General features: G+C 34.4%; 2 protein-coding genes across 5 annotated transcripts; both read left to right on the plus strand.

Moving 5' to 3' along the window:
* The first annotated feature begins 361 nt into the window (after positions 1-361).
* On the plus strand, positions 362-8439 carry LOC131928714 (zinc finger protein 12). The gene is made up of 7 exons (XM_059284803.1): positions 362-503; positions 2850-4590; positions 4804-5008; positions 5333-5535; positions 6121-6320; positions 6928-7026; positions 8100-8439. The coding sequence occupies exons 1-7, from the start codon at positions 444-446 to the stop codon at positions 8295-8297; spliced, it is 2706 nt and encodes a 901-aa protein (XP_059140786.1). The 5' UTR covers positions 362-443; the 3' UTR covers positions 8298-8439.
* A 5576-nt stretch (positions 8440-14015) lies between these two features.
* On the plus strand, positions 14016-24321 carry LOC131928719 (monoglyceride lipase). Of its 4 annotated transcripts, none has more exons than XM_059284811.1 (9): positions 14016-14289; positions 19557-19699; positions 20524-20630; positions 21397-21533; positions 21719-21829; positions 22032-22121; positions 22232-22284; positions 22556-22718; positions 22989-24321. In XM_059284811.1, exons 2-9 carry the CDS (start codon positions 19584-19586, stop codon positions 23088-23090), a joined length of 879 nt encoding a protein of 292 aa, XP_059140794.1. In that variant the 5' UTR covers positions 14016-14289; positions 19557-19583; the 3' UTR covers positions 23091-24321. The 4 variants fall into 4 exon arrangements, with proteins under 4 accessions (XP_059140794.1, XP_059140792.1, XP_059140795.1 ...); XM_059284809.1 differs by having other exon boundaries at positions 14016-14285; XM_059284812.1 differs by lacking the exon at positions 14016-14289 and adding an exon at positions 14837-14910.
* The last annotated feature ends 890 nt before the right edge of the window (positions 24322-25211 follow it).

Here is a 25211-nt window from a genome sequence, read left to right on the forward strand (position 1 = left end):
TATTAAGTTTGTATCGTGATTTATGTAGGGATATTTTGTGTGTGCGTGTGGGGGGGGGGGGAATTCCTAGAAATGATTAATGTCACATTTGTGTTGTGCCAAACCAGCATCAACCGATGCCCCCCCCCCCCCCCCCCAACCCCAGAATAAAGCCTTGAAGAAGATGTGCTTTGAGCGATTTCTACATAGATCTAAAGCTAGAAGTAATATTTATATTTACATTGTCTTGATTTTCATGATTTCTATCAAGAAGTTTTTTTGTATAAACTTTATATTATGGGCCTATTCTTATTTCGTGGACTTAAAATTAATTATTAATTAATTGTGCGAAAATCTTGATTCATCAGGGGAATTAAGCAGGACTAATAGTAAAAATGATGAATTTATGAAGTCAACAGGGGCTCTAGCTAAGAATTTCTTAGTATGATGTCAAAAGTTGAATAATGGCAAAGAGAACACCTCATATGTCATCTCCAGATGCTAGAAATAATTTCAAAACGAAGGTCTAGTCTATATTTTATTTTTCGTAATAGCTGTTCGAGGGGGAAAATGTATCCAAAAAGGGTTGAACCGTTTTTGTCACCTGTTTCCGATAGGCCTACCCTTCCACTACCAGCTGAGTTTCTTAATTTCCAGTGTCAAATAAAACTTCTTTATTATCATCTGTATAATTTTGCTATAAAGTCTAGTAGTAGTGCAAGTTTATTTCTATTTAACATTATTTATTTATAATATCTGCCTTTGTAAAGACCTCTAACTGTAGCTAGTAGTACTAGTCTAGTTAAGTCTAGTAGCTACTACTACTAGAAACTAGGCTTTTCGATTCGTGAAGTCTCGTTCTCGGGGTTTTGAAGCACCCATGTTTTGGGCGGCCATAGAAAATATCGAATCATTTCTTTCTCATGAAGTACATGATAGTTAAAACTAAGGATTGTATCGTAATCGGATAGATTTTTACTCGAAACTGCCCATGTATTTACGGGGCGAATAATTAACATTTTAATAATGGCAGCTTGACCTAATTTCTTTATTTGTCTTTAATGAGGCCGCCGAGAGAAAGTCACGCTGACTTAGCTTGCATTTCAAGTCGAATAAAATAAAGCAGGTGCGTTCTACAATAACTTTATCATAAGATACAATTTGTATAACATCTTATTCTTTACTATCAAATAAAAATAGAATTGTTTAATATAATTAGGGTGAAAACAATGCTTTTGAGGGTGTAAGTAATAATGCCATTTTATTATATTCTTGTTTGGTGAAAACGAGGCGCGGGAAAATGTGTGCCGCACAAGAATCCAATCATTTGGCTAGATTTATGACTGTTTTTTTTTATGTCACACCTAAAAATAGAATGTTTACGCTTTCTTTGTTGATGATCGTTTTTATTATTTTTTTAAATTGAAACTAATATTATTAGTTAGATTGCAGATTTTGTAACTTGGTATACTTACCCTTTATCAATTTTATCTATTTTAAAAACATAGCATGCTGATTGTGAACAAATATAGTCATAAAACACAGAAATATAAAGTTATAATTGCGATGTCCCACACCCGGGCCACACCCCCTCAAGAAAGCATGTGTTTATAAAGCTGTTTATCCCACTTTACAACAGTAATTAAAATTAATTTTCAAATGGTTATCACTTATTGGGTAAGATTAAGTACATGTTTACTAAAAATAAAAAATTAAAAAAAGCAAATTCTGTTTTAATGAAGGTCACAGGTCAAGTTTTTTTTCCTTCTGTCAAGTTCAGTGGAGGGTGCCACAGGCTGACCTGACTTTGGAATTTTTTCAGTAATAATGACTTTGCACAGAAAGTTAAAATATGCTAAATTAGCTTAGTTTACTAGTGTTCTAGCTATTATTGATACATTTTTAATTAAAAAATCATTCTGTAATTCTCATCAAAAAGGCTATAGAAACAGACTCTAGTTAACTCCAGTAGTGAGTGGGGTTTTTTTAATGACCAACAGAAGTTTTCAATCAATGAAATGAAAATCATAGGATTATAATTAGGTATAGGCCTTCTGTAGAAATAATTAATATAGGCTTATAGGCCTAGGCCCTATAGTCAATAATCTTAGACTATTAGTCTATTAACTATTAGACCATTAAAATTAATGATTCAATACAACTGTAGGCCCCGAATTAAATAAAAAATAAATAGGCCCCAATAGTTAATAGGCCTATATAATAGGCCTATTATAATAAATATATAATATCTTTATATTACATATCAGTCATATGCTACAGACCTATAACTATCTTTTAAAAATACACTAACCTCATCACTCATCATCATTGATGAAATTTGATTTTGATCTAGATGAGTACTTCAGTTTGCCTATTATTAAGTTCTAGTCTATCATCTCTATTATTATAGTCTAGAAATATATGAGAATCAATCGGCTAGGCTATTCATCATTTAGAGTGGTGAAATTTTATGAGGCAGATTTTTTTCCACAACAAGTGTCACAATCTTTTTGTCATATTTTTTCAAGATCATATTTAATTATTAGTACTCTCACATTTAGGCTCCTGTCTAAGTTGTAAGGAAATTAGGTTTTTTTTAAAAAATACATTTTATTTTTCCTTAGTTTTCATGTGTATTTTGCAAAGTATTAGCGTACATTGTTAATTTTATTATTTTGTTGCTGTATTTTACAAAAGTAAAGTAGTAGAGTATATATAGATGTGTTTATTTCTACTAGTTAAGTCATTATTTCTTTGTAGGTCTATAATTCACCTATTTAAATAAAACAGTTTGAAGCTACTGCCACTACTGGTGATTAATGACATTTTTCTTGCTATATTTTTTGTAAAACCTTTTTCTTCTCTTTCAGATTACAGACAGTTTGCCTCTTCTTGGCTTTTTAAACAATGAAGACAAAGAAGATATCTGGAGATTCTGGAAAACTATTTCCTCTGCTGTGAAAATTGCTGTAAATGGCAAAGGTGACTTTGTGGATACACCTCGCAGAAATTCCAAGGTAGCAAAATATACTAGGGAGAGACAGTTGGAAGAATATCGCATTCAGCAGCTGGATAGAAACGCTATAACAATTTATGCCCCTGTTAAATGTGCTGAAAAGGGTTACAGAAAGTATCATGTCTTAAAGTTAGCGAACCAAAAAAAGATAGCAGACTATTACGAGACAGTGCCTTCAGTAGAATCTGAAGCTTCAAGTACAGAGGGTAATCTGTCAGAAGTTGACCTTGATAATTTTGATTTTACGCACATTGCTAATAATAGCTCTAATACTCCAGGAAAAAGTGAGACAGATGTAGAACCTGAACCATCTGGTGAAAATTTTCATGAAGCTGTTGATGAGGACTTGCAATCAGTACGAAGCTATTTCAAAGTAAACCAAGATGCTTTGTCTGCACAAAACTCAACCTTATTACCCCCCACAAACAATGCAACTGAAACCAGCCCATCCAAGGCTGAAAAATCGAAACCCATTAAAAAAATTTGGCCAGTTGGGCGACCAACTACAAGGTCATCTTCAGCTGCTCGGGTCATCCGGGACAAATTTGGAGACTCCCGAAATATTGAGCTGGAAGATTCTAAAGAATACATTAAAAAAGATTGCATTTCACAGGCAAGAAAAGATGATTTAGAAGTAGACTCCATAACATTCTACCCTAGTGTAAAGAAAGAGGTGTCTGAAGAAGATGAAGACTTTAACATTACAATAGTCCCTGTTGGTAACACTGTGATGCAGATCTCAGAAAGCCTTAGTGAAAAACATTCAGGTGACAATGAGCTCTTGGACCAGCAACAAACAAATGAAGCCCATGATATTGAAAGTGAGGTACCAATGTATCATCAAAACATTCAAAATGACAACCTCATGCCTACATTCCAGTTGCAAGTATCACTTGGTGATATGACTCCTTCAGACCCTCAGTGCTTAGACAGTAATAAAGTTGTCATTGATGCTGATGAGCAGCTTGATCAACGTTCTTACACAAACAATATTGTGGAGTTAAATGTTGAAATGCCGACATCATCAGTTTTTAAATCTGATATTGAACCCCAAAGAAACGAACAGCAAATAGTCCTTCAGAGTCATTTAACACCCCGCAATGCTTCTGATATAGAAACTATCATCTCTGCACTTGAGGAAGAGCTCAAGAAAGCTGGATCTACTGGTGCCATTGTCGACCCAAAAGAGTGTGATAAGAATTTGGCTTCAGTGGATACTATTGTGTCTGTGGCTGATGTGCATGAGTCCTTTGATGAACATTCAGGCCAGACTGTTCAAATTCTGGAAGGGGAGGAAATCATTGAGGTTCAGCACGTCGGAAATGTTATCTGGACTTCAGATGGTGAGGTTCAGGTACTGAGTCAAGCCCACATGGTTGATAATTCAGTGGCTGTGGAGGCTGGTGTAAGCTACGATGGCCAGCCAGTTGAAACCCAATATGATGTTGTGGAGTATGAGATTCTAGAAGACAGGAAACTGAAAAGAGGGAGGAGGAAAAAGGTTAAGGATGAGGCTGATGGGGTCAAGGCAGAGGTTATTGATAGAACTTGCCCAATTTGCCATAGGGTTTTAATTTATGCATCATCAATGTCAGGTAATGTAATTAATATTTTTTTGTTACTGCATTTTATCATGGTGTAAAAAAATAAAACATTTTAAATTTGCAGGTAGTAGTGAAATCAATCCTTTATTTTACAAAGATATTTCATTATTTGAATTAAATCTTATTATTAATCAAATAACTGCTACATTATTCTAAAGATTAAGAGCTTTAAATGTTTACAGATATTCCTTGTGTATTTTTCAGCCCATATGAGAACCCATACAGGTGCCCGACCCTACAGCTGTGGCCAGTGTGACAGAAAGTTTACAACTAAGGCCAACAGAGACAGACATGAAGCCACCCATGTGGGCCTCAAACCTTTCCAGTGCAGCCAGTGTAGTAAAAGTTTTACTGAGAAAAGGTCACTTAAGATACACATGCGCACTCATACAGGGGAACGCCCATTTGTGTAAGAGTTTGTTGACACTTTAATTAACCAACAGTAAATACTTGGGAAATTAAGGAAGTTTGTTTTAAGCATAAAATAGTAAATGACTAATTTATATTTTACTTCTTCATATCAGTAAAATAATATACATTTCTAAATTTAATTTTCATAGTGAGATAATTTATTGATAGTTTTCTTTGTTGTGACTCATCAAAACAAAAATATCCTAGCCAAATCAGTTTTAATTTACATTTTATATAATATTTTAAATGAATTACCTATAATTTTCTTTTTAAACTTGCCAGTGTTAAGTATTCATATATATTTATTTTTTGCTGCTTTCAGATGTACAATATGTGGTAGAGGTTTTACTCAAAAGTGTACCTTGAAAATTCACATGGATCGACATAGCAACAAGAAAGGTCACCTGTGTGATCTGTGTGGAAAAGCTTTCAGACAAAAATGTCAACTAGAGGTGCATGTAAAGCGTCATAAGCGCCAAGCCAGTTATCCTTGTAATGAATGCTCAACCAAGTGCTACACCAAAGGTGAGCTTAAAGTTTTGATTCGCAGTTCTAATCCAGAAGTTATCCACAAAACTAACATTCCTTTTTTTTTCTTTTTTTTCATAATAACAACTCAATGTAAACCTATTTCTTTTTTCTGTTTCTTCAACTTTTCTAAATTCTTTAGTTTTCAGTTTTTAATGTGAAAAGTATGCCAGTGTAAGTATGTATATATACACATTTTTTTTAAGGCCAAAACTAAAAACTATTGATTTCAGTCTCAAGTTTTAAATCATAAGGAACTTGGGGCAAATATTTTAGGATTAATGTTATGAATTTTAATATCTAATCAAGGGTTCTTTGTGAATTTTGGATCTAACATTAAATGGTATTGCTTGATACAAAAAAAAATTATGTATTACAGTAAGAGTGACAGCATTGCTTGAAAGAAAATGTTAAACTATAATACAATGGTTATTAATACAGTAAGCATGTAAGATAACAAAAGCCTTTAATGGATATTTTTCTTTTACTATTCAATTGTAATAATCAGGTATGAATTTATAATTACCTTTTAAAATGGGTTTTTTACTTATTTTTCTATATCTGTATATTTTAATCTTATAGGTGATTTGGTTCGGCATATGATCAAGCACACTGGTGAAAGACCATTTCGCTGTCAGCTGTGTAGCCGTGCATTTACCCGCAAACAATACCTTGTTGACCATGAGAACCAGCACTATGGCCGGAAGCCTTACCGCTGCAGTTTGTGCTCCGCCACCTTCCATGATATGGGGTCCTGTCACAGGCATCTCAGAAAACATAAAGTAAGCTTAACTAGTTTTTTTTTCAGCAAGAAATGTATAAGTTTGACATTTTATTTAAAAGAATGTAATAATTAGTTGTTTGCTCTGTAAATGTAATGGAGAGAAGATGCTATGTTGGGTTTGTTATACAAGGATTCAATATATTTAACAATTAGCTCCATTGAAATGGGACTGATAACTCCTTTAAATATTTGTTAACTTTTACAAAAATGTTCCATTGGGACTCTTAAAATTATTGTTACCCATCTTATCTAGCTGTCAGATGAAGCTGATTTAATCTGTTTCTGTGATCTCAGTACAAGAAGGGATAGTGTGGCCAGTTCTATGGCCAAGCACCTTTTTTTTACCATAAAGTGAGTCAGGTACCCATCAGAAATGCGAACCTGATTCAAACTAGGTATCCAAACTCAAGACTTGTGGGTTTGCAATTGTGCCATAATCTACTATCTGACTTGCCCTCTCCCTCCTCCCAATATGACTTAGATACCACAACATTGTCAACCCTTACGATTTATACCATGCAATACCTATCCAACCATAATCTGATTGTACTAGAAATGCTTTGGTTACTTATTTACTCAAGAAATATTAATATTTGTTTCTGTAGCAGGATGACGATGGTGAAAATAGCAAAGGTCCAGTAAAATCAGCTTTACTTAGTAGTACAGACTTTCACAGAATCTTAGAGGGAACACAAATAGGACAGGTAAAATTATCAATAGCTAATTCAGTATTTATGGCCTGTGAATATAGAATTTATATGTGGAATCCTTTACTGTCTGGGCATAAAAACATTTTAAATTCCCTTAAAGCCAAGCAAAAAAAAAGCTAATTTTTTCAAACACAAAACTTTTTTAAAATATTTAAAATAATCCATATAACCTACATCAATGACAAAATCAGTTAGTTGCAGGCGTTAAAAGAGTAGACTGTTTTGTCTGGAATCATTGTCTATAACCATTCGTCAGAAGTGCATCTGACTGGAGCCATTAGGTTGCTGGCAATAATGAAGGGATGCTATAGCTTGAAGCTGTATATATGCAGATCTTATGCCAAAGTCTCATCTGATATGGTCGGTTTGCCACAGTTGATTGAAAAAGGCTGCTTTTGACCCTGCTCGAAATTAAGCTTGCATCACATCTATATATATAATTCTCTTCTGGGAGACGCTAGAAAACAAGCTGTAAACGCGCTCCCTTCCACCCCCACCCCTACATAGTCTGATGAGCTGTGGTTCACTCTTTATGTTTACCAACAGAGCCGGGTTTAGTGACGACTATTAGGGGCAGATAATTTAGTTTGAAACTATTTTAAACGTTGGGGGGGGGGGGGGGGGGTAACTAAGTGGAGTTTACTTTAACGGAGGGGGGGGGGGGGAAGGAGGGGGGTTATCTTCCTTAATGAGCTACTTATAGTGTTTTAAAGAAATATTTTCAGTGGCAGCGTTGGTAGTGTCGAATTCACAAATTATGAATTACTGAAAAGTAGAAAAAACAACAACTAAATAGCGGCGTATGATATGCCGCGGGTCGGCTCGTTTCCTTTAAAACTTCTTCCCCATAAGCATAAGTAATAGATACATACACTATGTAAAATCAGTTTTGATTAAAGGAAAAACAGTTAACAATCGTACGTAGATAGTGGTGGCAGATTAGTTGAGTACGTTAAGAGGCCACCTCCATTCCTTCATTTTTTTTTTTGCTTGTTATTTAGAACTTGAAGGGACTGTTTTAACATGGCGCCTACTATTTGAAATTACATTTCTTTCATCCCTGGTAGATTATAAAAATGGATGATGGTACGGAGGCTCTAGTTAAAGCAGTGACAGCAGAGGCAGATGGCAGCACTGTCTATCACATCACGTGCCTGGGAAAGCCTGAAGACAAGCCTAAAGACAGCACAGACACGATGGCAGGCAACTCTGAATCCTCTGAGGAGAATGTTCTGGAAGATGGAGGCACAGAAGGCAGCAACTGAGATTTCCTTTAATCTAGTTAGAATTTGGTTGTTTTTTTTTATTGTGAATCACTCTAGAAACTGAGTGACAATTGTTTCTAACAAATTGTAAATGCTTATATTGTCCATATGTGAAAAAAAAACATTTACCTGTTTAAACTCAGAGATTCATGTCATCATCATGTCATGTTTGCCTGTCGTCCCTACTGGGACATAGGCCGCTGACAAGAGCTTTCCAGACGTCTCTGTCCAGGGCTAGTCTCTCCAACTGTCCCCAGGTGTATCCAATCTTCTTGGTGTCTTCTTCCAGGTCACGTCTCCAGGTCTTTCTTGGTCTGCCTCTCTTCCTCCTGCCTTGTGGATTCCAGGTGAGGGCCTGTCTTGTTATGCTGGATACAGGCTTCCTGAGTGTGTGGCCAATCCATTTCCATTTTCTCTGGAGGATCTCTACTTCCACTGGCAGTTGATTTGTCCGTTGCCATAGAACATCATTTCTGATGGTTTTAGGCCAGCGAATTCGCAGGATCTTTCTGAGACATGCGTTTATAAATGATTGTATTTTCTTCTTATTTATAGCAGTTATTCTCCATGTCTCGGCTCCATAGAGTAAAACAGGTTTTACTAGTGTGTTGAAGATCCGGATTTTTATTCTAAGGGTTAAATCTCCCGAACCCCAAACATTTTTTAGTTGGTTGAAGACTGCTCTTGCCTTACCCGTCCTTATTTTTATGTCTGCTTCTGTCCCACCCTGCTTATCAACAATACTTCCAAGGTAGGTGAATCTATCCACTTCTTCTAGGGCTTCTTCTGCCAGTGTTATAGGGTTGTTGTTTGATGCATTGACTTTGAGAACTTTACTTTTCCCTCTGTGGATGTTCAGACCCAGGCTTGTAGAAAAATTTGCAACCCTGTTGGTTTTATCCTGCATTTGCTGTTGTGTGTGAGAAAGGAGGGCCAGGTCGTCAGCAAAGTCCAGGTCATCCAGCTGGCTCCACAATGTCCACTGTATACCGTTTCGCGTTTTCTCTGTTGACATCTTCATAACCCAGTCTATGGCCAGTAGGAACAGGAATGGTGAAAGTAGGCAACCCTGCCTTACTCCGGTCCGTACTGGGAAGGCCTCTGTAGTCTGTTGGCCATGCACTACTCTACACTTGAGACCTTCATATGAAGACATAATAATGTTGACTATTTTCTGTGGCACCCCGTAGTGTCTCAACAATTTCCACATTGACTGCCTATCCAGGCTATCAAAGGCCTTCTCATAGTCTATGAAATTAATATAGAGAGATGAGTTCCACTCTTGGGTCTGTTCAATGATGATGCGCAGGGTAGCAATTTGGTCTATGCATGACCTTTCCTTCCTAAAGCCCGCCTGTTGATCTCGAAGCTGGGGATCTATGGCTTCCTTCATTCTGTTTAATAATATTCTGTTGAAGACTTTGCCTGGGATGGACAAAAGTGTTATCCCTCTATAGTTAGAGCATGCACTAAGATCGCCTTTCTTTGGAAGCTTTATGAGTAGTCCCTCCTTCCACTCCTCTGGTATTTGTTCATCTTCCCAGATTTTCTTGAAGAGTGTGTATAGTAGTGTGGTGCTAGTTTCTATATCTGCTGTCAGTGCTTCTGCCGGTATACCATCTATTCCTGGAGCCTTCCAATTTTTCAGCTGCTTTATAGCTCTATGTATCTCTTCTTTTGAAGGTGGGTTGCAGTCTATAGGGAGGTCACTTTCAGCTGGTGGTATGTCTTGCGTGCACTCTGGTGTTGGTCTATTCAGTAGTTCTTCAAAATGTTCTACCCATCTCTTCATCTGTCCTTCCGCATCAGGTATTGTCTTTCCATCTTTGGTTTTCACTGGCCTCTCTGGCTTACTGTACTTACCAGATATCTTCTTAATTGTATTGTACACGTCCCTAATATTACCATGGTACAGTGCTTCTTCCGCTTCTCTTGCCAGCAGTTCCAAATAGCTCCGTTTGTCTTTCCTTATGTGTTTCTTTACATTTTTGTTCGTTTCGGTGTATTCTTCCAGTGCTTTTAATTTCGTAGCCCGTGTGCGGCTGTTGTTTAATGTTGCCTTCTTTCTTTTTCTCTCTTCAATAATTTTCATGGTATCTGCTGATATCCATTCCTTCGCTTGTCTTTTGATAGGGCCTAGCACTTCTTCGCATGTTGATGTTAATATACTTTTAGTTTTTTCCCATGTTTCCTCCATCGTCTCTTCTTCTATTAGTTCTTGTAGCACCTGGAACCTATTGGACATATGAAGTTTAAATTCGTTGAGTTTAGATGGGTCCTTTAGCAGGCCTGTGTTGTACCTGTATTTCCTTTTGTTTTCCAACATGTTTTTCTTCAGCTTGAGTTTTACTTTAGCTACCAGTAGGTGATGGTCTGAAGCAACATCAGCTCCTCTCTTGACGCGTACATCCTGAAGTGATCTCCTGAACTTTTTTAAGATACATATATGGTCTATCTGGTTTTCTGTAGATAGGTCGGGTGATACCCAAGTAGCTTTATGTATCCTTTTATGATGAAAGAGACTACCGCCAATGACTAAATTATTTGTGGCACACAAGTCAGCAAATCTTTCTCCGTTTTCGTTCATCTCACCTAAACCCTGCTGTCCCATACATTCTTCATATCCTCTGTTGTCGCTTCCAATCTTAGCATTGAAGTCGCCCATGAGTATAAGGATGTTTCTTCTTGGGCGGTTCTGGATAATGGTCATTAGCCTGTTGTAGAATTCGTCTTTGTCCTCCTCTTTGCTGTCATTTGTTGGGGCGTAGGCCTGTATTATGTCCATGTTTATTCGTCTTATTTTAGTTTTAAAGGTAGCTGTTATGATCCGCGGGCAGTGTGCCTCCCATCCGATGAGAGCCCTTTGTGCTTGATTTGATAGCATGAGTGCAACTCCTTGAGTATGTGGTGCATTTTCATCCTCATGACCTGAGTACAGCAGTAGCTCTCCTGATATCAGCCTTTTTTGTCCTGAGCCAGTCCACCTTGATTCGCTGACACCCAGGATAGCTATTTTATAGCGTCTCATTTCTGCTGCTACTTGGGCTGCTTTTCCAGCTTCGTACATCGTGCGGACATTCCAAGCTCCAATATTGATGGTGGTCCTAGTGGAAATAATGGTGGTCGACCTGGTGGTTTCCAATACATATTGGCTTTCACCACCCGGCTTCATAAATTCTCCATCGGGAGATCCATTTTTCCCCTGGTCCGAGCTGTCTTTGTTTCTCTCTGTCTGCGTTTCTGTAGCGGGTAATTTGTTTTACGAGATAAGGTTGCTGACCTTATGCTCAACCCCCAACCTGGAGGACCAGGGTGCTAGCTTTCGTCTGACCCCTACCCGCGCAGACCTTCCCAGCTTGGTTGAACCTGCCAGGAGTTAACACTCCCGCTGGTATAGCTCTGGGGGTCGTCAGGGTACGCAAGCTGCCAAGCCACGACAAGGCCCTAGCACCAGATGACAGAAACTCAGAGATTATCTCATTGAAAAAACTATTTCAAATACTTCAGCAATAAACCCCACAGAGAATTTAAAATCTATGATAATGAGAAGATGAGCTCCATAGGGTTTGAATGGTTCAGTGCAAATAATTATTTTTTTATCTATTTCCTTGGTATTTAATAATGTTAGATTACAGAGAACAGCTTTAATTTTTTTTTTTTTAAATAACAGTAATTTCATTATGTAATTTAAGACTTGTAAGGGTAATTCATCTTATTATTATTTTTATGCATGAGTTGTTAAGATCTTAATATTTTCTTCAGTGAAGAATCAGATCCTCTACTAATTTCTTGTTTGGGAGATGTTAGAATTGGTTTTGATGTATTATCCACAGGCCTACACATTTTTTTAAATTTTAAATAGCTGTCATTGTACTGAAAGGTTATTTCATCTGCTTTTCAGAAATTTTTGTCAGCCTTTCTATTAGGCAAGTTTCTATTAATTTTTTTTTTTTAAATTGCTTCCGGATATACAGACTTTCAGCTTATTTAAAAAGCAGTTTCACATTTTTCTTTTGGAGGAAGGGAGTTGTTGTACAGTAGATCTAGCATTAATAGAAATATTTATGATTATTACAACCTGCCCCATGGCTGTTGTTCAGATAATTTTGTTTGACAGCTGTCGTCTGCCTATTGGACAAACTAACATGTGTGTACCCTTAACAATTGTGGTAAGATGTATACGCTCATATAACATTTATTGTTAGGTTATGTTGAATAAAAAATTAATATACACAAACTATACATCACCGCTTTTATATCTTTCATTTGTTTGTCTGGTTTACATTTATCGTTTTAACACATTATTAAAGCCCCAAATTTTTAGAAAGTAAAAAGCTCAATATAATGTGAAATATAAGCTGTGGCCTTTTTACTGCTATAAGAAACATGAATTGCTCATGTATTGCACACCAGTTTACTAAGACAATGGGTTGTTTTTTTTTAAATAAATAAATAAAGTTAAAATTCAATATGTTTAAAAAGACACCTGTAGACCTTTATACATACATATTTCTGGAGCGTAGACATTGGCACCCACTTTTTACTTTTGTATTTTCTTGGATGATCCACTGTATCACGTGTGGCTCAGTTTTTATATTCTATCTGAGACAGAGTATCCGATCTATTTCTTGTCTCCCAAAATTTTGTTTACACCTTTGTCATACCACTGTATGTTTAATATATTTCTTAGGCATTTTTATATGGTTGTCTGGATTTTGTTTCTTCTGCTTGTTTTGGGTATGTGGGCTGCTTTCACATGGGAGTAAAGATTCGTATTTTAGTAGCTTTGTTAAAGATGTATGAAGATTTCCAGGCTGAACTAAGATGGTCACATGCCAGACAAGTAAAGTTTATTCAGCTTTTACTTTAATGTTCCTCCATATAAAATGACCACAGTCCCAAAATATAGAAGACCATCTGGTCTATAGTTTTATTCTCTAATTTTACATCACCATCTTGCATGCTGTTAATTTGTACTATTGTCTATCTTTAGCAAATATAAAGCCTGATATTCAGAAAGCACTATCTATCCTAATGGCATTGGCATCAGTGTCGTTGCAGGAGTTTGTTTAGGCGTAGGCCTATAAATATATAGGCATAATTAAAATTAAATTTATAGGTAATAGAGACTATAATCCCATTTGTGCCCAAGACCCATGGGGATAATGTGGTCAGCCGTCCTAGTTTCCCCAACGTGAGCCAGGTACCTATCGGAGCTGTGTGAGCTCAGGAGCCTCCTATGGATTCGAGCCAAGATCCGAATTCGAGATTTTCATAACAGCAGCCTTGAGCTCTACCATCCGACTACGCTATCCTCATGTGTATATAGTATATATCTATATATACAGATATAGATATACATATATAGGCCTCTGTCTAGATAATAACGATTTTGAGAGATTAGATCTAGATCAACTTGCATTATTATAATATTCAAAATTTTGAAATGAAAGCATCATGAGAGCGCCGTCCGCAAATAGCTGTTGCATAACGTGAGACAGCTGTCAGGCTGGGTGTTATAATACATCTGCCTACACCACTCACAGGCCTACTGATGTTTATACTCTGTGTGTTGGCACTAAATTATCTCTATTTTTTCAGTAACGATATTTTAATTGATTTGTCAATCTAATTATTCAGATCGTATTACAGACGTCACATGTTACATTTGCGATACTGGAGCGGACTGGTTGTATTATTTAAAACATCTGTTATCTTCTAGTGCTGTTTTATTTTAAGTGTAAAGGGTTTACGTGTGGAGTTTACATTAAAAGCCATTTTATTTTTATCGCAGTGATGTTTATGTGGTGTTATCTGTCTGGACAGATTGGTAACTAATTATTTTAGTCACAACGAACCAACGTTGGTTGCTATAGCAACTCGCGGCTATATCGTCTGTCGCAATCGAAAGTCATATGGTTTTAAATAAGGTTCAGGCAAGTTGTGAGTACGTTCTAATTCAAGTGAGCTGGCTGGTGACAGTGGTCAGTGAGTACGTTTGTGATGATTCAACTGATATGTTATGGTCTTCTTTACATGTTGCGTGTGCTGCGCGTTTAAGAAGTTCGTTACACTCGGTGTTTGTTTTAATTATTTGTGGGTTTTTTTTTTGTTTTTTATTTAGTTATTTTTGTTGCTGTTTTTTTTTTACTTAAAAGTGCCAATATAATCATTTTGATTTCTGAATAAATTTAAAGAAATCAGGTTTTGTAGAACGAACACCATACAGAACGTGCAACCGACGAAGAAATGAAGCCAGATATTTTGGTGACGTGCAATAAAAGAAAAAAAAAACATGTTCATTTCTTTAAATTGTGGGTTTTATGGGGGGTAGCTACATTAAGAGTTGTGAGAAATAGACTAAAACTAAAATGTAGTAACTTCGTTTATGGACGACCACTTAATGACTTATGTCGGGGGGGGGGGGGGGTTGTCAGGGGAGATTACTCCCGCTTTTTAAAAATGTAGATAGCCTAACTGTTAGTAACTACAAAACTTAAAGTCTAAAACCTCTACACTATGTACTATGTAGATTCTATTGTTAACAACATTAGTGTGTACATCTACAACCCGGCATAGAAAAATTTACTTTTAATTTAGGCTCTTTCAGCGTGTAAGCTTTGCTTTTCTGCCCTTATTCCTTTTTTATATTGCCAGGATTTTAACGTTTTAAGTCTAAAATCTAAAATCTAGAGATCTAGATCTAGACTTAATCAATCTAGAATCTAGTAGAAGTATTAGTCTAGAATCTAGATCTAGATCTAGAATATAGATCTAGATCTAGATCTAGTTCTCGATCTACTAAAAAAAAACTAGATTTAGGAGAAAATTTTTTAAATAGTTTATAAATAGTTTTTATAAGTTTATACTTATAGATCACTGATCACTACAGATCAGAATATCAAAATCTAGATCTAGAGCTCACTCTAGTTGAGTCTAGTAGACAGTGGCGTGCAGAGGGGGGGGCGGACGGGGCCCAGGCCCCGGGCATCCACCACTGGGGGGCATCCAGCGGAGGTAAAAAAAAAATTTAATTAATTAATTTTTTTTTTTTTTTTTTTTTTTTTTTTTTTGGTAATTTAAAAACTGTTGTGATATGTCGTGTCATGGTGTCATCGTAACTTTCCATATGTTTGCCGATCTCACTCAAAAAAATTGTAACACTCAATCGTCTGTCAACCGGTTTAACATTACACTGTCCGTATGGCAAAACTTATATAGAAATGGCGGGCATCAGTGAAGGGTAGTCCTACGGAAGTCAATGATATTCCATTAATAAATGTGTGTCATATTTATTTAGTATAGTGTAGGGGCATCGTTTAGAGTACTTGTGACCAAGTTATTCCCATGCACTGTAAGGGCATCTTTAAAGTAATATGCGCGTATTCGTTATACTCATTTTCAAGGACATCCGTCGAGTAATTAAATCATATTTATTTTTATACACTATAGGGGCATCTTTAAAGTAATTATTCGTATATTCATTATAATATATTTTATGAGCATTTACTAATATGCCCACTTCACTTTATAATACATTTTAAAGGCATCCATACAGTAAGTATGCCCATCTTCATTTTATATATTGTAGGGGCATCTTGAAAGTAATTAAGCTTATATTCATGTATTACACTCGAAGGACATGCAACAGTAATTACACCAATCATCGTTGTTAACATTGGGGGCATCTCTAAAGCTACTTTTTAATGTACTTCTTCATTATTATCCATTTTAAGGGCATCCAAAGGGTAATTATGCCCATATTATTATTATAAATTTTTGGGGCATCTTTGGTGAAATATATGGCCATTTGCAGTGTAATAACTTTTTTTTTGTTAAATTGTATGGGCAGCATTCAGTGGCGTAGCTAGGATTTTCGGTCCCCTATGCAAAAATTAACAATGTTAATGTTAGTCGCCCGTCCTCCCCCACACTGAATGCCACTGCCTGGACACTAAGAAAGGACTTGGGGCCTTTTTTAAATTAAATTATTTCTACAGTAGAAAAAAAAACTTGATTTCATTAATTTTTAAAAAATTATTTATATAAAATAAATATCAAAATTCCAATGTAAAAGTTTTAACTTTTTAAAAGAAGGAAAATGGCCCCTATTTGCCTTGGGCCCCTATGCCTTGCTTACTCTAGCTTTACGGTAGCTAAGCCACTGACAGCCATTAGTATATTTTTTTTCATGCATTATATAAGCATACTTAAGAATAAGAATGCCCATATAATGTTTTTGATACACATTAGCGTCAATCTTAAGAATACGAATCAACATATTGTTTTCGATACATTGTAATGATATCATTCAGAATAATTGCGCCCATATTGATTTTTACAAATAGGAGGAGCATGCTTTAAGTAGTGTTAAAGTTAAAGTTTTTAACTCTGAGTAGAGCTTTCTTTAAAGTAATTGGGAGCACACGCAGAGCCAGTTTTATTTCAGTTAATAGTAGAGCTATCTATAGAGTTATTGAGCCCATAATGATGTAATGAAATGTGGGGATGCGGTGTGGGGTTTTAGGCTATGGAAGCCGTTAGTGGATTATCCCCCACCTGAACTAGACAGACGTACTTGGGTGTTAAATTTGTGAAAACGCGTCCAAGCCTAGGGAGGGTCTGACATAGCATAGTGGATTTTTAAACACAGTCCGATGTAGAAACGTTTTTTTAAGCTGGCAGCTTTAGGGGTCATCCATTTATGACGTCCACACGGGGGGGGGGGGGGTCCGAAAAAAATTGACTTTTGTGGACGCGTGTGGACAGGGGGAGGGGGGGTTGGCCCAATGTGAACGTCCACACATTAAATCTAACATTATTTTTGGTAGTGTGAAAGAAAAATATTTCCTAGCGAAGCTAAAGTTCAACTATCCTATCTCTCTGGCCCACCACCCAGCTTGGGTCTATGCCCTGGCTTAACCTGGAATACAATAAGATATCCAATTACAAGTGTCCCCACATTTGCATCCCAGGTCAAATACCAGGCGACCACTTCTCTAGGTAGACGGGGTCATCCCAGTTCAGTTGTGAGACGGGAGAGGGGTGGATGGGGGGGGGGGGGGGGTTAGCACGCTGTCCCTGTTCAGGTGTGGGACACGAAGGACAATAAAACACATTTGTACCAGTATTTGTAATACTCTATACACTCAGAGTATATACACACTTAATGCAGTAGCTTGAGTAATAGTGGAAGAAGATTATGCAAAAACTTATAGTCAGTGTGGACGTCCACGGGATGGGGGGGGGGGGGGGGGGTCCGTCAAAAGTGGACGTTTGTGGACAGGGAAGAGGGGGGGGGGGGTCCAAAATCCCAAAAATGTGTGGACGTCATAAATGGATGACCCCTTAGCCAACCAAGGTACACTTCTGTTATATTCAAGGTTAAGATAGTTTGAGAGTATCTAGCTAGCATCACCCATCTCTTTAAAGAGTTGACGTTTTGACCAAGTGGTTTAGAGAGAAAAATCTGAAACATCTCTAGTTCAATGCACACTCTCACCTGTATTAGTTACACTATAGGAATTCCTAAACAGGCCAAGAGAGAAACATCCCATTAATATAGGCGTATCTGACGCCCTAATTGCAGACACGGACAGCGTTTTTGTCCCTGCGGTCCCGGGGGTAATACAATACCGGATGAGACTCTTTTGTAGTGCATCACAGCCCCCCCCCCCTCCCCACCACGACCCGTCCCGCAATTGTCTCCCCCCCCCCCCTTCTCCCAAGTTCCAACCATTCATTCCATTTTGATTTAGCTGGCTGTAGTCAAGGTTTTCATCTCAATTAAGATAAGTACATTTTTTAAAATAAATTATATATATATATATATATATATATATATATATATATATATATATATATATATATATATATATATATATATATATATATATATATATAAGTATTTATGGGGGCATCTTCCGCTTGATTTTGCCCCGGGCATCTACATAGGTCTGCACGCCACTGCTAGTAGATCTAGATCTAGAAATCTAGAGTTAAGAGTAATATTACTTAATACTTACAAAAAAAAACAACAAAAAAAAACAATACTTTTTACTTAGTGTAGTCAGCTACAACAATTACAGCAAAAGAAAAGTTAAGGATGTTAGTTCTTAATCTTATATTGTCTTATAATAAATATTAAATATATTTCAACATAGGCCCTAAATATTAAATATATTATATAGTATAGGCCTAAAGGTCATTATTCATTCTTATAAATTAATCAGCATTTTAATCAGATACCTCATTAATTAATTTATTAATAATTATTATTGTCTGTTAGTGTTAACCAAATTAAAAAAAAATTGATAGCCTAATATCAGGCTACTATTTATTATTTATATTATATATATAGGCCTACTAATACCATAGCTTTAATTCTTAATTGTCTTTTTATTTGAATGCAGCTTTTTGAAACTTTTAATCATTCCAAAATTGTTAAGAAGGAAATTAAAATTTAGTTGATGCATCTTTTTATCTAGACTAAACTTAGTAAACTATTCTCTGCTTGTTTAAAGTTTAAACCATTACTATTAAATTATTATATTTATACTTTTATTACTTAGGCCTACTGATACAGTAACTATTTTTAAAAACAATTTACTTTTTTGAATGTGTACTTTGTCCTTGTAACTATAATCTTACTGTTCACAGCATGTGATGTGACCCAATTAAAGTCTTTTATCTAATATTTATGACTTTGAGTCTCATAATGATTTTTGCTATTACACCCTAATCATCAATAAACATTTAAAAAATGTAAACTTTAGTATAGACCTTAATGACCTTGTGTGCTAATTCTATCCCATGGATGTTTTTAAAATGTCTGTTAATAATAGTTTATACATATTTATGTTTTTATTTTCCTTTTTTTTGTATACCTAGCTGAAAAAAAATAATGTATTAAATTACTAGTGTTCTAAATGAATGAGAAATAATACTTTTTGAGACAGCCTTATTAAATTGAATTTTCACAATTTATTTTAGTTCCTAATATAATGAGGTTTTTTTTGTCTGTACTGTATTTTCCAGTTTTCTATTTTTTAAATACCATAACAATAAAAAAAATATCTATACAACAATAATATTAAACATTTCAGGTTTAATTAACATTGTTAAAACACAAGGTTAAGTTAATCAAAGTTGACTGGAAAAACAAAAAATCCATCTTTATAAATTGTGTTTTACACCGGCTTGCAAAATGTTATATTGTAATTTTTTTTTTTTTAAATTTGTTAAAATTCCATTTTTAAGAAAACAGATCAGTCATACTTTACAAGAATGTCAGATAAACAGCTGAGTGCAGATGGTCCAGATGCATCTGAAAAAACTTTCATCAATCAAAGAGGGACCAAAATCTTTTGTAAATACTGGAACAGACATTTGAAATCTCCCAAGTATGTGTGGTTTTACATTCTAAACAATACACCATCTATTAGCTGAGGTGGTTGAGGTTTTAATTTGTTTCCTATATAAATATGCTCGGAGGGCAGATGTTTGAACCTATCCCTTCCCAATGCCATTACAAACGTTAATGTAAACGAAAAAAATAAAATCAAAGGCATTGTTATGTAACATTTCTTTATATCCCTTTACCTTCCCATCCAAAATATCATCCTTATAAGAAAAAAGATCAACCACACCACAGTCCCTTGCATTATATACTTGAATGATCCTTAAGGATAACAATAACACAACATAGAGAAGTTTCACAAATAGTCAATGAGGTGTTTATTAACCATAATAATTACATTGACTTAACACAACATTTTCATATTCATTAACTGCAAAGCAGTATATTTTTTATCTTTATTATTTCTCTCCTCTCCCTATCCACTAATTGTTGATGTCTTCTCCATTTTAGGTGAATGTAGTTCTAATATTACCAATCTCCCTTTCTCATCTTTTCCAGTTCAATTTGATTATATATATTCCTTTTTTTCTTTTCAATTTATGGCTTTAACCTAGTCTAGCAAAGCGGATGGTTGGTTCTCTAATATATGTCTTATCCACCACACATTTTTAATCTCTTTCTGAACTGTAGCTTGTCTTGCTTACAGATCTTCCTTTGTTTTGATAATGTGTTTGGCCAATGTATATTTAAACTAGCAATAACACTGCCGGGTTGATACTAAACAAAGTATACTAAACAAAGTATAAACTTTAAATAAGTTACCTGCTTTAAAAAACTAAACAATTTACTTTCAACAAATTTTCTTAGAGCTCTTGTGTTTATATGTCATGGAGCAGGCGAGCACTGCTTGTGGTATGGGCAGTTAGCGGCAATGTTTACTGAGAAAGATATGTTCGTGTTCGCTCATGATCATGGTAAGTTATGGAAGTAACATTTAGTATGTGTGGCTTTTCTTTTATTAAGTAGTTTTTAGTTTTAAAGACATAAATATTTACATAATATTTAGTTATTTTTTGCTTCTAATTATTTTTTAAAAAATATGTTAAATATTGAATACCATAAAAACATGTAACGTAGTTGTAAAGTCAATTATTGTGAGTGAATTTGTGTGTCTGAGGGGAGGTAATGCATGAAGGACGAACATAATTGAAGTATTGTATTTTACTGTGAGAGATATCTGAGTGGCTACTTGAAATGCTGTGCACAAGTGTTTCCATTTTTACCATGCATCCTCACTTAGTTTGTTATTGTAAACTCTATAAAACTCATTTATACTTTGTTTTACCAAAAGCACTATTGAGATAAATGAATGACTGTTTAATACACCATTGAGCACTTTTTAAATAATCAAACATTTCAAAGCTATTACAAAAACCTGTTATTAAACTTCCCTGCAGTAGTGATATTAGACTTCCCTGTGTACAAGTTACATAAATGTCTAACATGTCAAACAATTTTCTTCCATTTTATTGTCTATCCATTATATTTTTTTTCTACTGGCTTTTGATAATATAGCAGACAGGCAATGTGTATTTGCCTAAGCTGTGATATGTTCTTTTTGTTTTATGCTGTATCATTTCTAGATTTTCTATAAGATATAAAAATTTCAATGAATATTGAATCTAGGTGAAAAGATTAAACAGTAAAATAAGTGCATTATTTCACACTTTTTTTACGCAGAGGGCCATGGACAAAGTGGGGGACCTCGCATGCACATTACAGATTTCCGACACTATAGTCAAGATGTTTACGATCATATTGACACAATAAAAAAAGAGTTCCCCAATGTCCCTGTTTTTATCATAGGTCATTCAATGGTAAGAATAGTAAGATAGACATGTTTTAAATTGTCTAAACTTAATACTAGTTAAAAGACGCATCTATAGTTTATTTTGTAAATAATTACTTAGGTGATCAATTAGTATCATGTTAGCTGCTTGACAAGTAGAAATAAAATGTACAATTATAATCTTTGTTTAATTTGTTCATATTTCAAAATTAGGGTGGTGCAGTTGCCATTTTGGCTGCGCTGGATCATCCAGAGTATTTTAGAGGTGTTGTTCTCATTGGTCCGTGTGTCACCCCAGAGCAGGATACAGTGGGTCCAGTCCGGGTAGGTCGGTTTTATTTTTGTGATGAACTTTCTCTTCATATCAGTATTTTAAGATCATTAACTTAATTAAAAGAAAACATTTGGCAATTTTGTGTACATTAAAAAAAAATGTATACCAGACAATTAATTTCTGCTTTTTAAAAATTTTGTTTTTAAATGTCTATTCTCAAGTTGAAACTAATAATATTTTATATGTTGCCAGATATTTTTAGGTAAGATTGCATCAAGAATAATTCCACAGTGTCCAGTTTTATGGTTAGATGATGCTGACATTAGCAGGGATAAGAGCATTGTAAGATACGAACTGCTTTCTCTTCCTTTATCATGGTGTAAAGTAATTGTATAAAAATGTAACCTTTACAAATGTGCTACATGGTAACACATTGTATTTTTACTTGACAGTGTCAGAAGTACAAAGACGATCCTTTAAATTACCATGGAGGAATGAAAGCAAAGTAAGTGCAAATAAACATCAATGTTTTTCTGTTAAAAAATTACTGTAGGCTTATTATTAATAATATTATGCCTTTGTAATATCTTTTGTTTTGGCTCAGCCTGAATAAGCAGATGGTCTAATTAATCAGTTATCCAACTAACTAGAAGTTGCAGTTGGACCTAATTGATTATTTTTTAACTTGATTGTTTTTTAATTGCATAGCTGTATATATTTTTGTTTGATTCTCTTACTATATTCTGGTTTTTAACAGTTTTATTACTATCATATAGATGGGCCTACTCACTTCTTCTGCTGCTTCAGGAGATTGAAGCAAAACTAAAAACAATCACATGGCCCTTTTTTGTTCTACATGGCGACTCTGATAAGATTGTTAATTCCAAGGGTTCAGAGGCACTGTTTAGAGAGGCATCCAGCAAAGACAAATGTCTTAAAGTAAGCCATCAATTACTTTTAATTTTTACTTTTAAGGAAAGTTATCAAGTTAAAAATTTTATTAAATAGTGTTTGTAATAATAATAATTAATTTTTTTTTCACTAAGTTTTGGTGTTTTATACTAAGAAACCAGTGAGTTTGTCATCTTTTTATGACTTAATGACCTTTCTTTGTTTATTCAAAAATTGTACACATTTGATATATAACCAAATATATGTATATATTAAAATTTGACTTAAAATAATTATTCATCTACATTTAAAAATCAGATCTATCCAAACTGCTACCATCAACTTCACTATGAAATAGAACCAGATGGCTCTGCAATCAGGAATGATATTCTTGACTGGATTATACAGCGCTTGCCTTAACATTTTAGAGTCTGTTGTTTGCTCAGTTAAAAAATCAAACTGTTACATTTTTTCTGCACTTGTGTTGGATTTGTTTGAAATTTTATTCACTACACGTTGCCATCTTTGATCAGAAATAATTTTGTATGTGTTTATTGCTTGCTAAGCAACATTCCCCTTAACCACAAAAATTTTTTGTACATATAGTGAAAAGTATTAAATTATAAAATAAAAGACAATCAGTTTCATAGTATTACTATTAGTAAACTTATTTTGTATTGCAGTTTTCATAATTTGTAAATTATTTTTATATATTAATTCTCAGTTGTTTGGTTTGCTCAGTAGAATTTATAATGTTTATTTTTGGTCATATATTAGGCTGTCAACATGCATTTCTAGAGCACACATTTGTTTAGTTTATGTTCATATGTATATGTTCATATATATATATATATATATATATCTTTTTTAAAGTTTACACAGTAGAGTTTGTAATGTTTATTCTTCTTATTTTTAAACCTTAGCTGTCAACATATTTTTAGCACAGCTTTTTAAAATTTATGTTTATGTTATTGAAAAGAACTACCCTGAAAAACAATACAAACTCATATTTGATTACATGTTTAATTATAGGTATTAATATATTTTCATAAAATGAAATAAAATTCTTACATTGTTTAGTATGAAGGAAATGTTAGTAAATGATAAAATATGCAAATTTTACCTAATGCAAATAAGAAAACTATTTTTTACATTGTATACATTTAAAAAAAATTATGACCAGTTGGTTACAACTGTTGAATATTACCTGAGGCTATTTTAAATAAATGCAAAATTAACAGCAGTCCTTTCAACATATTTATTTTATATTTTCACATGAAAAAGAAAATAATGTTTATGTTCTGTACTAAAACAAAGTTTATCTCATTAAATCTGTTGTAAAACTATTTTTATCCCTCCAGTAAACAATGTTAATCCTGCTTGAACAGTTCACTGTAACAAAGCTACAGCCTGCAATTATAAGCTTATATTGTATTATATTGTATTACATTAAACACATTTAGTATTTTGTTATTGTTCAGGTATAATGTCTATAATCTCCAGGTCACAAAATGTTGAATTAAATCAATGCAATATTTAACTTTTTTGTCACAGTAATTATTAGCCCTATTTATTAATACTAGGGTTTTAACTACACAGTGTTTTCAACTATAAGTGTTATATATTTTATAATTAAACTGACTTTCTTTCATTGCACACTATTTTTTAAAAAAGTAAGTTTCAATTTACAGCTATTTTTTAAAATTTCTTTTTATTCATATTTTTAAGATCCTATCAAAGGCATTGCTATGATAGAGCGCTCAGCTTCTAGCACAAAGGTCTAGAGTTCGAATGTTGGTTTCAACCTCTTGATTGCAAGACGTCACGTTGGTGAAACAAAGGCTGCTGGGCATAGCTACCACGCTATCACTTTATATGCCAACATCATAATAACAAATAACTACTTCAAATGCCTCATGTATCTTGGCCATAAACAGGGAAAAGAATAATGATAACTTTTAATTTCAGTAAACTCTTGCCTTTCAGTGTACATTTTTATATCGGTAGCATACTGCTCAAAGGAATATGTACATAACTAAACTGAAATGTTTTAATATGATTAAAACTTCAATAACAAATGTTATAAGACATTTCTGGACAAATCACAGATCATTTATGATAAATATTTTATCTGAACTTAAAGGCTACTTTTTCAAGGGCTAAAATAGTCATTTTATTTATCCAAAGTAAAAGTTGGCGATAGAAAAAATACAATAAAAAGAATTAATTTAGAAAGAATGTAGGCCTAATATCAAATGTGAATATACCTACTTAGGTGATTTAAAAAGTAATTTAGTTTAAGCCAAGTTTGGCCTTTAACTTTATCACTCTGGTTGTAAATATTCAGTGCTGCCTTGTTACCATCAAATAAAGGTATGTTGTTTATAGTTAGTTACAGTTTACATTTTTCACTGATAAGATGATAAAACCCTAAAGTACACTACAAGACATTGTAATACAATTCTATCAGATAAAGAGTAATATATCAAGATATATGACATCACATGCCTGGATTTGATTAGGCCTAATACTAGATCTGTG

This window comes from Physella acuta, unplaced genomic scaffold (genome assembly GCF_028476545.2).
Source record: "Physella acuta isolate Inbredline_101_S28 unplaced genomic scaffold, ASM2847654v3 ptg001534l, whole genome shotgun sequence".
Classification (NCBI taxonomy): Eukaryota; Metazoa; Mollusca; class Gastropoda; family Physidae; genus Physella; species Physella acuta.

Excerpts from the sequence above, each read along its gene's own strand:
- LOC131928714 (XM_059284803.1), top strand. The coding sequence starts at position 444 with ATGGCAAAGAGAACACCTCATATGTCATCTCCAGATGCTAGAAATAAT. Across the intron at positions 5,536-6,120 it reads AACCAAGTGCTACACCAAAG|GTGATTTGGTTCGGCATATG; the intron begins GTGAGCTTAAAG and ends TTAATCTTATAG. Across the intron at positions 6,321-6,927 it reads GGCATCTCAGAAAACATAAA|CAGGATGACGATGGTGAAAA; the intron begins GTAAGCTTAACT and ends TTGTTTCTGTAG.
- LOC131928719 (XM_059284811.1), top strand. The coding sequence starts at position 19,584 with ATGTCAGATAAACAGCTGAGTGCAGATGGTCCAGATGCATCTGAAAAA. Across the intron at positions 19,700-20,523 it reads AGACATTTGAAATCTCCCAA|AGCTCTTGTGTTTATATGTC; the intron begins GTATGTGTGGTT and ends AAATTTTCTTAG. Across the intron at positions 21,534-21,718 it reads TTATCATAGGTCATTCAATG|GGTGGTGCAGTTGCCATTTT; the intron begins GTAAGAATAGTA and ends TTTCAAAATTAG.